The sequence below is a fragment of the Idiotropiscis lumnitzeri genome, chromosome 5, assembly GCF_059441095.1.
Source record: "Idiotropiscis lumnitzeri isolate Australia: NSW breed Sydney's pygmy pipehorse chromosome 5, RoL_Ilum_1.0, whole genome shotgun sequence".
NCBI lineage: Eukaryota > Metazoa > Chordata > Actinopteri > Syngnathiformes > Syngnathidae > Idiotropiscis > Idiotropiscis lumnitzeri.
The window spans coordinates 28,225,793-28,240,936 of NC_142395.1; the positions used below are offsets into that span (position 1 = coordinate 28,225,793).

A 15,144-nucleotide genomic window follows, 5' to 3' on the forward strand; every position below is an offset into this window, starting at 1 on the left:
CTTAACCCTAACCCTAGCAGCAACCCTAACCCTAACCGTAACCGTAACCCTAACCCTAACCCTAACCCTAACCCTAACCCTAACCCTAACCCTAACCCTAACCCTATAACCCTAGCAGCAACCCTAACCCTAACCCTACACCTAATACTAACCCTAACCCTAACCCTAACCCTAATCCTGCCCCTAACCCTAACCCTAACACCACCCCTAACCCTAGCAGCAACCCTAACCCTAACCCTAGCCCTAACCGTAACCGTAACCCTAACCCTAACCCTAACCCTATCCCTACCCCTAACCCTAACCCTATAACCCTAACACTAACCCTGACCAACCCTAACCCGACCCCAAACCCTAACCTACCCGAGCCCTAACCCTAAATCTAACCCCAAACCCAACCCTAACCCTGCTAATGTGGGAAATATACAGTCTTCTGTTACAAACACATTGTGGAGCGATGTGGTGAATGTTTTTAAAGGTCTTATTTTGGAACAGCATCATTTTCAACATTTAGCGAAAGACGGTGGTCTTTTGAGACACGGGAACAACACTTATAAACACACACATACATCCACATTCAGTATACTTCGTATCGACCTAAATCCCAAAGTAAAACAATTGAGGACATCCATAAAACATGAATTGGATTCGCAAATGTCAAACTGGATGAAACATTTTTCCAATGTCCCAGCGTCCCACTGAAGCAGTCGGATGGACTCCCCCAATTCAGAACAGTTGTTTTGCGTCCCTCTTATCAGACTGCAGGCTCTTTACGGAGTGCGACCAGCAAGCGTCTTAAAGGTCTTGAGGATTTACGCATTTTCTCATGTGTGTTGCCTCGCATACAAAATACTAAAAGAAAAAAAAAAAACGTGAAAATAACTCCCCATAATCATGTATCTTATAAAAGCATACATTCATTACGTAGAAAAAAAATGCTGCCACTTTTTTTTGCTTCACTTTAGTGGCCATTGTGCTGCTCCTTCTGGTGAATGTGCCTTGGCCACATGGGGGCGCTATAATAGAGACATACACATATACTGATTCTTGTATGATTCAATCCAAGAAATCAGGAGATAATTAATTAAAAATGTTTTTTTCATGGGTTTCAAAGGTCCAACATGATTTGAATAATATACTATTGATAGATTTGAAGAGCTGCCGCTTAAAATTGCAAAATCAGCCACAGAATCCCCATCTTTTGGAATTTCCATTACATTTTGGGTTTTTTTTGAGTTTGCAAAAAAAAAAAAAAAAGAAAAAAAGAAGCACCTTTTCCATTTCCACCTCACTGGTATCCAGGGGCAACAGACAGCTTGATTTAAGTATAATATCTGGTGAGTCAGCGGATGAGTCACATTTTTAGAATCCTCCACAGCATCATGAGTGGTCGTACTGTGAAATGTACAAACAACCTTTGTTGCACAATGAATTTTCTTGATGCGGTGTGACGTCATGACTACCTTTCCAAGCGTACTGGAGGGTGTGAGAGCTGCAATGTGATTCAAGTCACATGACTCAAACTCCCTATACTGCTTTCCTCTTTTTTTTATTTCTTCTTTCTTATCTTTTCACTGTTTTCCATCATTCACGACACGAAAAAACATGCAGCTTTAAATGGACCTATTTTATTTTCACGTCTAGTACATCTGCAGTAAATCACTCATGCTGCTTGCTGTCAAATTTTCGCCTCCCTGAAAATAAAAAAAATGAATAAAATCTCAGCACAATGAGACATGCGGAGATATGGAGGCACATTTTCAGTACCAATGAGAGTATCGATTGCATCCCAACTGAACTCCCTCACCAGGAGCGTCCTCTGAAAACACTCTGGTTCTCGTAACCATAGCAACAGCAGAGAGGCAGAATTCTATGGAAAAAAGAAGCTCAGTGGTAGGTCACAGTGCTTTAGCGTGTGTCTAAAAAAAACTCACACATTGTCAAGCGGTGGATTTAAAACGTTGAAAGGTTGATTTTTCTTCTAGTCGCGAACAGCTACATGCAGGCAGTTTAACTATTTTGTTGGTCGACAGGGAGAAACCGCGACTGGTAGAAAAAAAAAATACAATTGTAGTAGTCGTGGGTGAACACACGGCGGCGCTGTTTGACAATTTATTTCCTTCACTCCAATTGTAACAACAGGTTTCGATTGAAAGAAGTTGGATGTCAAAGTATATTATCACGTTTGCAAATGCATACATTTACACCAAAATATTTACACTATTCATTTACATATTTAGTAAACAATCTGTGTACTGTTTATTTAATTAAACTAGTTTTTCTACTTGCAGTTTGTAAACTACACTGGATTGTTCACTCTACATACTGTATTGGAAAGCGAGCAAAATATTTTATTCATAGATGTAGATTGTATATATTGCTCTCCAAGTATCATGAATATTAAAATGTATGGTTCATGAAGCTTCATTTACTTTATGATACAAAATTTGTTTTAAATACAACTCAGTATTTTAAATAAAGGCTACAAATTAAATATGAAGATAAAAATATAAATCGTAAAATAAATATATATATATATATATATATATATATAAATCAATAAATATTGATCTTCAAGCAGAACCTCTGAATAAATATTTCTATGACAATAAAAATATGTTTATCTATGTACAGGCCTAATTGCTGGGTGATATTTTCTATTGATGACCTTAATATTCTGGCTGGTGAGTGAATAGTCGACCCGTTGAAACCTTTAACATGCAGCACACTGTTCTGACTGTTTGTATTTAAGAATCAAGGGAGATTGCAGCATCCTTATAATCATTCCGCTCTCCAGACTCCCAATCTTATTTCTGAAAAACACGTAGAGCCACCTCCCAGTTTTACGCCATGATCTTTCACCATAGCAACCAGCTCCAGAGGCATATCTCGCATTCAGCACTGGTGCAGCGCTCTGGAGGAGAGCTGAATAAAAGAATAGTCAGAGGGAAGAGTATTAACATACAAATCAAGGTCAGAAAAGAATCTGGCAAATCGGACAAAGCCCTCCCTAAAGGCAAAATGAAATAAAGGGCATTAAACGATTTGAGACGTAAAAAAATCCGATTTGCTCGGAAAAAAGGCTGGATCACGAGATCACGTTTACTTGTTGAATGAGTGTTGAAACGTGCTGAAAGAGAGCGTGAGAATAAATGCAAACATTTAACAATGGAGGACGAAAAACGGTGCAAGTGAGACGATGAATTTTATAATTCACACTTGGAGAAGTGGAAGTTTCCGTGCTAATTAGTTTTCCTCACCGTGCTTGTTTCTAAATGCCTACAGAGACGCAAAAGTGTTAATCCTCTTTAGCGTTCAAGTTTCTTGTCTTGTGATCATCAACAATTCCATAAAAAAAATAAAAAAAATTCATTCCACACAGCACGCTTCAATTTGTTTATTGCAAGTCCCAGCTAAGTTAAAATAAAAACAAAGACAATTATATATTGTATATTCAACCAAAGCACATAACTTACCAAAGTCTGCTAGCTTTATGCTAACAGACGATAGAAAAATACCACAAGGTTGTAGTCGACTGTAATGATGGATAAATGAAGCTTCAAATCTGCTTCATGAAGCAGTTGTAGTATTTTTGGGCTCCTCTAGATGGCACTCTCTGTTCAACATTGGGCTGAAATCGCAATGAATTGACATTTTTAAAATTTAAAGCAACAGTGCCATCTAGAGGACTCAAAAAAACAGCAGCCGATTCATGAAGCACATTTGAAGCTTCATTTTCCCATTACTAGTTGACACCCCTTCTAAATGTACTAAATAAATAGTTAAATCCCAAAAATATAGTCACTTTTTTGAATGTGTGCCCTCAATTAAAAGACTTAAAAAGTATTACAATCAGAAGAGACAGCAGTCAATCGAAGGGCGGGAAAATACTTTGGGGTGTGACGTGACCTTCAAGTGGCTGGTTTTGAACCCAAACAAACTTTCCTTCACAAAGTTCACATTTTTAAACGTCTCACAGAGAAACAGCCTTTTTTTTCCAGTCAAAATGAATGTGGATGAATGAAGCGTGAGAATGTCTTTTTTTTTTTTTTTTATTGCTTTCCTCATCATGGGATTCGGATTAAAATTAGGCTTGTCATTGTTTTTGCCGCCGCACTGGTCAGAGTCAAGGCCGCAGCTGCTTTCTCAACCTGTTCAATGCCGCTCTCCTAAAAGCGCACCTGCAGCTGAAAGCCTCATTTAACCGAAGCCCACTTTGATGCAAAACCAATAACCTGCCCTGATCCATCGCAACATCAAAGTGAAAAGACTTCAAATACACACGCTGTACGGCAAAAAAAAAATGTAGCCGAGGCCAAGCTCTTCCGTGGGTGTAAAACACGTTTTAAAAAGAGCACCATCACAAAGGATCTATCTTAAGTACCCTTTGATTTACAAACAAGTGGCATCTACTGACAGTTTAAATGTCTTGTAAATGTCTCCTAAAGACGTTAGTCATAGTGTTATCAGAGCTGAACAAAAGTTCATTATTAAAAGAAGACCAAAGAACACTTTTCTTGATGAAAAGGTTGTTTTTCTTGGGACTGACTTCGGCAAAAAGATACTGGCCGGTTGTCAAGATAGCACAAAGTACTTTACTCTTGCAGCATCTATCACGTTTAAGGGCTGGAGCCAATAAAGCAATCGTCTTCATGCGGCTGAGTCACTATCTATGGAAATTTGCTCTACGGGACAACGTTCCTCACACGATCTAAAAAGATGCAGCTTCGGTTCATTGAAGACTCGGAATTGTCCATATGTGAGTGATTGTTTGTCTATATGGACCTAGGGATGGATTGGTGACCAGTCCAGGGTGTACCCTGCCGATGGTGCAAAGTCAGCCGAGGTAGGTTCCATCTTAACTCAGTCACTACCAGCCGAGTAAAAAAAAAAAAAAAAGAAAAATGGAACTCTGACGTCTTTAGCCGTCAATGGCAGTAAATGGGTAAATCGCAAGGGTGAGCACTAGTAATGGGTAAATGAAGCTTCAAATGTGCTTCATGAACCAGTTGTAGTATTTTTGGACGCCTCAAGATGGCGCTCTCTGTTCAACATTGGGCTGAAAGCACAACGAATTGACATTTTTTAAAACCGTTATTTAAAGCAACAGTGCTATCTAGAGGACTCCAAAATACAGCAGCTGCTTCATGAAGCAAATTGGAAGCTTCATTTCCCCATCACTAGTAAGCGCTGTTGTAAATGGAAGGATGATGATTAGTATGTTCAGAACCAAGGTTAAAAAAAAAAAATGACAATCCCCTTTTGGCATTTTATGGGCGATATATTGCATATTTAACGGTTCACTTGTGCTTCAATACTTGATTCGCAAACTCGTGGAAATCTAGTCACGGAACCTCAACACTTCAGCCGCATTTTTGATTTGTAATTTTTTTTTTAGTTGGCCTGCATGGGCTGAGCAGCTGTAAACAGACCACTCTCAACCACTTGGTTTCAGATGATTTGAGGACTGCGGCGGGGAGATGGGACCATACTGAGGCAAAAAACATACACGGGATGTTCAGAAGACAATACAAAATAAACCTTACATGAAAGCATGAAAATGCAAGGCAGGGCTTCCCAAAATGTGGATATTATCTTGTTAGCCCACCTTGAGCCTTCATCTCTAGGCTACGGTGTTTGCTGAGCGGATGCGAGAACATTGTGAGATCGCCCGTACTGTATGTCCGAGCGCCGGCAGATATACCGTGAGTTACAACGCCTGAGACCATGGAAGCCTGCAAGCATAGATACACACCCTCCGTATCGTCTCTCATCACTCGACTCTGCTGCAGATCATCATCATTTATTCCAGACGCTCACTTGGTCCTTACAAACGTTTTGTTTTGATCGCTCGCTTCGGCAAACAATTAAAATGAGCGTTAGCGATACCATTTCTCACTCATCCAAGGCCTCTTTTGAGATAAAAAGGAATTCTCTAGCACACAGGTGTCAAACTCAAGGCCCGGGGGCCAGATCTGGCCCGTGGCCTCATTTTATGTGGCCCGCAAAGAGCAAATTATGTGCGTCAACTTCCTGTTTAGAGCTAATTTTCTTCACTTTTAACAACATTGACATATGGGATATGGCCATTTATTTATTACCAATCCCCGCCCCCTTTTAACAAACAATTACTGACTGGCTTTCCATCAATTTGTTGTGTGTATGTCATAAGAGTAAGGTTAACGGCCCTCCGAGGGAAACCAGAACTACAATGTGACCCATCCACAAAAATGAGTTTGACACCCTTTCACGCCCAGATATTGCAAATGAAATCATCTTTACATGCTCTTAGGCAACATTGTGCAATACTTATTTCCTTTCGCTTCATGAAGCAGTTGTAGTATTTTTGGACTCCTCTAGATGGCACTCTCGGGTCAACAGTGGACAGAAAGTACAATGAATTACCTTTTTTTTTTTTTAAACCCTTTATTTATAGCAACAGTGCCATCTAGAGGACTCATAAAAATACAACAGTTGGTTCATGAAGCAAATTTGAAGCTTCATTTTCCCATCACTACTTTTGGGACTGAGCTCAAGGTAATGTTGACTCGAACGATATGACAAAATGCTGGCTGGCTCTTTCGAGCTGAGTGATTCAACTTGATTTAGAAAAACTGGCACAAATGTCTGAATGGTGCCTGGATTTGAATGTCAAGCAATTTTCCATTTCAGGGCTGATTCTTTCTTTGTTAGAGGAACACTTTGTCCTACCGTTGAGCATGACTAAGTGAAGTATACGTCAAGTGTGTTTCAATGAAAACGACTAATGAAGGACAAGCATATTAAAATGGATCTCAGCAACTCATATCCAAGCTAAGGGCTGCATTAAAACGTGACGGTTGCGGCAAGATATTTTGGAAACCCTTTACAATTGAAATGCAATAAAATGCGTACAAAACAGTAGCTGGTGGACTAGCAAATAGAAAGAAAAGAAACATAATTTCACTTGAATTTTTCAGATTTTCTAAACAGTATTCTGTCAACAGTACAGAGAGAAAGCCTTGGGTTATATTTTTGCATTTTTACAGGAATTGTATTTGTACATTGCTTTGAAATTCCTTAAAATGCTGACAAACTACAACCTTGTAGGTTAAAAATAAGTCGAAATTTTTTTTTTTTTAGGCATATTGTTCACATGACATTTAGGCTAATATGTGCTAGCTAACTTAGCTCATTGACTAAAGCACATATATTAAACAAATGTATGATAAATGAACATTAATTTAAAACAAATATTAAGATTTGATAAATTAATGAACCACCCACTTTCTTATTTGTATTTTTTTTTATGTTAATAAAATGACCTTTGATACTTTTCTACTCTCTGACATAGCGTCCAGCTCATTTCTATTAAGATACTTGTACTTTTACTCCCCGAAACAAAAGCTGCCGTCTTGTAATGCGACCGAGATTTGAGAATGCCATCGGGAATAAACGGAACGACGGTGTTAAAAGAAAACGGTCGATCATTGAAAGAAGCTGTGAAAAGGAGATTGATTCGAAACCGCAGCCTCCATTTCCCAGGTGTATTTAATCCATTTCTTGATTGAATGACAATGTCTTCGATATTTTGTCACATCTGTTGTCATTCTGACTAATTAGTTATTTCATGAGTGGACGTGCCAGATTGCTGCCAATCTCTTACGCAAAAAAAAAAAAAAAAAAAAAAAAAAAAAAATCATTGCACGACCATGACGGATTCATAGTAGGTATATTCTGGCAACAAAATGGGCTATTAATTAATTTACATATGCATAAATTATCATTGTGAAACCACACAGAGTTGCTCTAATTTCTAAAAGGAATCACGCAGGCCTTTTACTGGCAATTATGTCATTTGTCTTGTTAGCCGAGCGCTAGGATAACAAAACAATTTATTGTTCTTGATCCTCGCACGGTGCACAGAAGCTTCCATATTGTTCACAGTTCGCAGTGCGGTGAACAATTTTGGGCTGCGAGAGACCAAGCGGCTCGAGCGCCAGTCACTTGGGATGTCCAAGAACACATTCGGAATACCAATTATTCCGTCAGTGCTGTCTCCCGCTGGCGTACAATGACGGATCGCCAAACCAAAACAAGCGACAGGAGGAGGAAGTGGCCGACAGCTCCGCTATTGTTGCCATTATGAATGTGGAATTATAGCGGTCAAGAAAGGAACAATGGAGAGCATAACACAAATGAAATGCAGACTCCTTATTATTGATGTGTTTGTTTTTTTCAAAAAACGAACACATACACACGCGAAGGATGTTCACTAGACTGACCCTTTCACACGGCACGCTGACATCACAACATGTGCATGTTTTAATCCTCCTCTAAGTAGTGATGGGAAAATGATGCCTCAAATTTTGCTTCATGAACCAGCTGTCATATTTGTTGAGTCCTCTAAGTGGCACTGTTGGTTTAAAGAAAGGATTTTAAAAAAATGGCAATTGAGTGTGCTTTCAGTCCACTGTTGAACAGAGAGTGCCATCTAGAGGAGGCCAAAAATACTACAAGTGGTTCATGAAGCACATTTGAAGCTTCATTTACCCATCACTACCTAGCACTATTTGATTTACTATTATTTTTAGTCCGTCAAGTGAAAGAAAAATCTACAGAAAAGCTGCACCGTTGTATTAGTTGAATGCTTCAAAATGTAGTGGCTTATAGTCCGGTAAATACGGTATAAAGGAGGGCATTCCATCGAGCTCGCTCCCATTTATTGAGGCTCACGACGACGGCGACTGCGTTTGTTCATTTTCAGTGGTACGTACGGAATTATAAAGACAGTCGGTACTATTTCTGTAAAACACAGTAAGCATGCATATGGACTGTTGGGTCTCAAATTCCATCAAGCAACCTATTTTGGTTGATTGGCGTAAAATCAGGTGCATCTACATTTTTGTGGTGGGGCATTGGTCTAGTTCAGCATGTTTGCGAATTTGGGAGATAGGATTTCTTTTCACGGCTGATACGATTTCGATTATTAGTATTCATGGAGGCCGATAACCGATATTTGAAGCTGATATTTATTTGTTGAAAAAATGGGTAAAATGGGGTGGAAATTTTGAAGAATCAAAACTCCAAAAGTTGACTTTAATCAAATGTTTATGAAACTTTTTCAGATCTTGGAAAATAGACAACTTAGTTTTAGAAGTCAAACAAAAAGTGCTCCGAGCTTCCCAGGGTCCGCTACATGTCTTATAGTGCAACGAAAACGACTCATTAAAGTTTACGACAGCAAATAGTTTTCTATTGGTTGTGAGTTGTAGTAGACTGACAAAGTCTGTTACTTTGCCCTCGTGGATATTTGGGCCAAGGCATACACACCATAAGGAGCAGCACGATGTCCATAAAAATAAATAAATAAATGACACTACATTCTATGTATTTATATAATCACTTTTATAACACAAAATATTGAATTCTATTTTAAATCACAAAAAAAAACATTACAACAATTTATTATTTATTTTGGGGGGAGACTAACTGATTAATGAGGCTTCCATTAATTTCCATAGAGAACGATGATTTGTGATGCGAATGGTCACAGAATGGATTGAACTCTCATCTCAAGGTGCCAAACTCTCGATAGATAGATAGATAGATCAATCTTACCTGTCATAGCTCCATCGACTGTACGACATGGTCCTGTTGACGCCGACCCCCTCCATGTCTCCGGCTGGACGACGATGTGGGAAGTCTCGGTGGGTCTGTCGGTCGAAGACGCTTTCTGTACTCCACCCCGGGATTCGAGCGAGCAGAGGTGGTGCGCGTTCGGCGACGTCGCTGTTGTTTTTTTTTTACAGCACTGGTCGAGTGAGAATTGAGGATGGGGCGCGCGAACTGGCTGTGAGTTCCGCGTGCACGCGCGTTCTCATTTGCTCCACGCGGATCGATGTTGGATTGTCAACTCGCGCGTGTTAGACGTCCCCCCCCCCCACCCTCTTGAGAAAGGTTCCTTTGGATTGACGGGGAGGCGCTTCACGTTTCGGGAGTTGCTCAACGACTTGAAGGAACCGCTAATCAATCGCATATGGCGCAGATAAAAATGCGTGGTGAGAAGTAACCAAGTATGAATACTTTGTAACTGCACTTAATCCAGACAGGTATTTTCACACACATCCTGCAAGAATATCCGGAAACACTATAATAAGTACACACGAATAAGCATTAGCAAAGCATTTGTAAATGCTGAAGCATGTTTCTGACATAGTCATTTGCATACGGTATGTACCTTATAAAAATGACATTCATTTATCATTTAGATAAATGGTATCGACAGTACAAAGGCAATGTTGCGATTCACGTCATATTAAAAACTGACAAATCATTCAATGTGCAACTGTAATCTGTAGTTGGATATCAGAAAAAGAAAGTATCAGTTGGTAAAATAATGAGTATATATATATATATATATATATATATATATATATAAATATATATATATATATTCAGGGGAGGGTGGCCATTAGGAATTTGGGGAAATTATCTTAATTTTCCCGAACGCCCCGTGGATTTCCGACACAGCCAGCAGCCGTCTATAACACCACGTCAACGATTTGGTATGTTTTACCCTATCAAACGATAATATATATTATTTTATGGAGAAAAAAAAAACATCGGGCTCAGTGACAGATTTTATTTAAGCACCCACCCCCAGAAAAAAAGTGCTCAACACAAGGCGAAAGACATTGCTATGGGAGAAAATTCAGTATGTCTGTGACGTCCATTCGCATTTGCATTGCGATGGGTTCTTGAAATTTCAGAAATTTGAAATGTTTATTTTTTTAGCCCCATTTTAAGCGCCAAAACACATCAGGTTCTTTCATAGCTGGCCTCTAACAGGAAGATTACGGTAATATTATCACCACTTGGAAACCACAAAAGCATTCTTGATTAATCCAATTTGGCTAACATTATATTGGAACAACCAGCAAAATTGAACACCCTGCTTCACACATATTCACGTATAAACATTAAAAAAAAATACTTGCCGGCTACAAAAGTTTGATATGAAAATAATGTATAAAAGTATAAAGATTGAATCAAGTGTGTTCCTACTACCATCACCTCATTTTCTTGATCTTCAGATACAAGCTGATATGAAAGACAACAACATTAGAGAAGGCAGAGTAGAATTTCATTGTGTGTGCGTGTGTGTGCGTGGGTGTGCGCGTACTGAACATGACGCCACAGGTGGCAGGTCCATTGAGTTCATGTGCCACTGTTGAGCACATTAATGCTGTTTTGCTTCCAACAGAAGAGTGCTGAGGGGCAAAACAATCTAGATCAGTTGTTACTTAAGGACACAAAAGAAATCCACCACGCTATTAATCGGTTGTCGACTACATCGACTAGATCAGACATGTTAACATTGGAATGGAACCCGAAAGACCCTGTAAAGTGAATTGAGAGGTTTGTTTACAAAGAATTCATACATACAAACATGGTGCCTCATGACGCACTTGTTTCGTCACAACCCCCCCCCCACCTTACGTGCACTTGTAACCAGTTGCAAATGCTACGTGCCGTTAACTAGCGATGCCTGCGACCTCAAAATCCATATTCCCTTTGGATAGTCTGCGGGTGTGGCAGCTTTAGCGCACCTTGTTGTCAGAACGTCAATCGGAGAAGAGCAGCAGAGCGACGAGGGGGAGATTCTTAATTGACAGACGGCGTGCGGACCTTTGGGTTTGCATTAGAGTGCCTCATTGTTACAGGGTGGAAATATTCCATTCTTTAAGCGGATGTATTGTGGCTCAAATGTAGTTATGTAAAGGTACAACATAGACGCTAGATTACAAACTTGGGTGCTTGAGGGCCGCCTTCCTGCATGTTTTTGATCTCCCCCCCCTCCCCAATACACCCAATTCAAATGATCAGGATTTCTATCAGGATCTTGCTGAGCTCACTGATCATTTGAATCAAGTGTGTTGGAGGAGATCTAAAACATGCAAGGATGCGGCCCTCAAGGACAAGAAATTCAGTCCATTTTTTGCAATTTGTGGACGTGGTGTTTAATTTACAGTCAAGTGGCATATCACACATCACACGAGTGATGGGTAAATGAAGCTTCAAATCTGCTTCATGAACCAGTTGTCGTATTTTTGGACTCCTCTAGATGGCACTCTCCGTTCAACATTGGGCTGAAAGCACATTGGCGTGACATTTTTTAAGCTCTTTATTGAAAGCAACAGTGCCCTCTAGAGGACACAAAAATACAGCAGCTGCTTCATGAAGCAAATTTGAAGCTTCATTTTCCCATCACCAACATTTGAGAGAGTTAGAAGTTGAATTTTATATACTTGCTGATTTTATATTGACATTGACTTTCACTTTACAGGGACTTTAAAAAGTACGTTCATATACCCTCTTTTTGTATAGATGTTAGTGAGCAAATTTAGATGTTTGCCTTTTTGATGTCTAACAACAACGGAACCTCATTTCAATCATGTTGACCAAACCATCACCTTGAATGAAAGGGATGGGACCAGTGATGGCAAAATGAAGGTTCTAATTTGCTTCATGAACCAGCTGTTGTATTTTTGAGTCCTCTAGATGGCACTGTTGCTTTAAAAAATGGCAAGTCAGTGTGATTTCAGCCCAATGATGAACAGAGAATGCCATCTAGAGGAGTCCAAAAATACTACAACTGCTTCATGAAGCAGATTTGAAGCTTCATTTACACATCACTAGATGGCACGATCCTCCAAAATTGATAAGACTTACAAATAATGAATCAGAATAAGACAGCGCACTTCAGACATTCTATATTTGGCAATTGAGATAGAAGCAGAAGCCACAACAAAACAAAGAATCTAAAAGTTGTATCACGGTCGCTTTAAGGGCTTGTCTCGGCATCGTTTATATACATCATCATATCGTCACGTTCATATATGCAAAACCAACCTCACGCACTGTACTGTGGTGATTTCAGAGTCATTAGAAATACACTTTAAAAATCACGACAAATCTCACATATGTACAGGAGCAGATTAGCACATGGGACAAAAGATGGCACAACAAACACAAAGCTTCAGAAAATAATCTCTCTGCTCTGTCAGACACTTGAAAGGAACTCCTTAACATTCGGGATATATATATATATATATTTAGATAGATATATATCTCTTTTAGTTTGTTTCATTCAATCTCGGCAGCAAGTACAAATCACTACAAGGCAAGAGAAGTCCTTCCGAGTACAAAACAAGAATTGGTCAGGCTGATTTCGAAGGCAATGTTTCGTCATGTGATTCGGGTTATGGCTGAAGGTAGAGTGGTGTTTTCGTTTCAATTTTGGCATCGTCACTCGTCCGTAGTCACGTCCCGAGTCCGAGTATCCCGGAGATGGGGGGGTGGGAGTTTGCCGTCTGGAGTCATGCACATGGTGGCGAAGGCAGCGGTCAGTCATCCACGCCGGGATGTGATGTCAGGCAGAGTGGGCGGGGCAACACAGGGTAGCTGCGTGAGTTACAGTGATAAGGCCAACTCAGACTATCACACAATGGCAGCCACTCTTGTCTTTCTCTTTTCTTGTCGGTTCTGGCGACGGTGGACATTCCTGCTCTTGGAACTTCCTGGGAGTTTGGAGAAAACAAAGCACATGTACTTTTACCCTCCTCATCAAGTCGAACGTAGAAAAAAAACCAAGATATACAAAGTATAAAGTGAAGCCATTTATACTATTAATATTACCTCGTGTGACGGCGGTCTGTTTTCTTTATTTATTTTTAAGTCTTGAATAATTGAACTACACATGTTAGATGCATGCTGTTGACGCGTCGCTTAATTATTTGTCGTCTGCATCGTTACAGACCACAGGAAACAAATCAATCCAAGTAGAATACCAAAATCTGTTTTAAGTGCTTTGCCACCATCTTTTGGTATCGCTAAGCAATTACAAAGCTCTTCATTATTCACCGGAGATCAGAAATAAATCTTTGGTGGACAGAAATTACTTTGTGGTGCCGTCATGGGATGGTGGTAGTGGTGATGTGTAAATGAAGCTTCAAATCGGCTTCATGAATCAGTTGTAGTATTTTTGGAGTCCTCTAGATGGCGCTCTCTGTTCAACATTGGGCTGAAAGTACAATGACTTGACATTTTTTTAAAACTCTTTATTTCAATCAAAAGTGTCATCTAGAGGACTTAAAATTACCAACAGCTGGTTCATGAAGCAAATTTGAAGCTTCATTTACACATCACTACTCGGTAGGGATGTAACAATTCACTCAAGCCCCACACATACAATTTTGGCAGTGACCTCGAGATTAGTCTTGTTGCATTTTGAGCCGTTTTCCGATAACCAAATTAAATGTGCCCATTCTTTCCAAATGAAGCACGTACCTAATTACTCTAACCAGCTCGTGAAAAGCCTGGTCGACGTTCATACGGATTTTGGCTGAAGCCTCCATGTAGGTGACCTTCAACTGTCTGGCAAGCTGCTGGCCCTCTTCTTGGGTTACCTGAGAGAGCGAGACAGAGGTAAACAATTAACAATTTGCCATCGATAAAATGTCAAATGAGATTTGTTCATATTTTTTTAAGGATGGCATACATTAGCAAACAAACGAAAAAGCACCAAATGAAACTTTTCCGATTGTAAATATTCGTCAATATTTTACTGCACTTGTACTTTAACAAATAAAATTGTGAAACGCTATTGGAGAATAAGACAATTATGTCATAATGTGTGCACACAATAAATCCTTATCTTCCGCTGATATTTGTTACCTTTGGAAAGACAATACCCTTGATTCGTGTTGGTTGCCAAAAGTCTTCTATCATTTGGAGACTGATAATGAAGAACTTTAAAAAAAAACTATGAAAAGTTTTATAATGAATATAATTTCTCACAATTTAAAACCCGCAAGTACAGTCTTACGGACCACACAAGGCTTGAAATACTAAAAACAAAAACCCACAATTAAAAATTATGTGTGCCTGTAATGCTCCTTTTCACCACGCGGGGGAGCTGTAGACTCACAGAATCGCAGCGCACCAACACCCAGAAAATTCCCGATTTCAGCACACGTTTTCTCTCCTCCTGACATCACCCTTTCTCCAGCTGCTCTTTTATGCTCACATCCTGTCTGTTAGCAGCTATCTGCAGCTGCGACGATCGCTTCCATCTCAAATATGCACGTGTGAATGCCGCTGATT

General features: G+C 39.7%; 2 protein-coding genes across 3 annotated transcripts in view; both read right to left on the reverse strand.

Annotated features, from left to right (window-relative positions):
• tub (TUB bipartite transcription factor) overlaps positions 1-9,874 on the reverse strand; it is a 41,733-nt gene extending 31,859 nt beyond the window's left edge. Inside the window, exon 1 of one of the 2 annotated variants that reach the window (XM_088296237.1) lies at positions 9,598-9,874. In XM_088296237.1, the coding sequence (XP_088152363.1) occupies positions 9,598-9,653 (56 nt within the window). In that variant the 5' untranslated portion in view covers positions 9,654-9,874. The remainder of the gene's footprint in view (positions 1-9,597) is intronic. The other variant, XM_088296238.1, reaches the window with a different exon arrangement.
• Positions 9,875-12,737: 2,863 nt separating this feature from the next.
• rras2 (RAS related 2) overlaps positions 12,738-15,144 on the reverse strand; it is a 29,302-nt gene continuing 26,895 nt past the window's right edge. Inside the window, exons 5-6 of the mRNA XM_088296996.1 lie at positions 14,329-14,447; positions 12,738-13,559 (exon numbers count right to left, since the gene is read on the reverse strand). Coding sequence (XP_088153122.1) covers positions 13,472-13,559; positions 14,329-14,447 — 207 coding nt within the window. The 3' untranslated portion in view covers positions 12,738-13,471. The remainder of the gene's footprint in view (positions 13,560-14,328; positions 14,448-15,144) is intronic.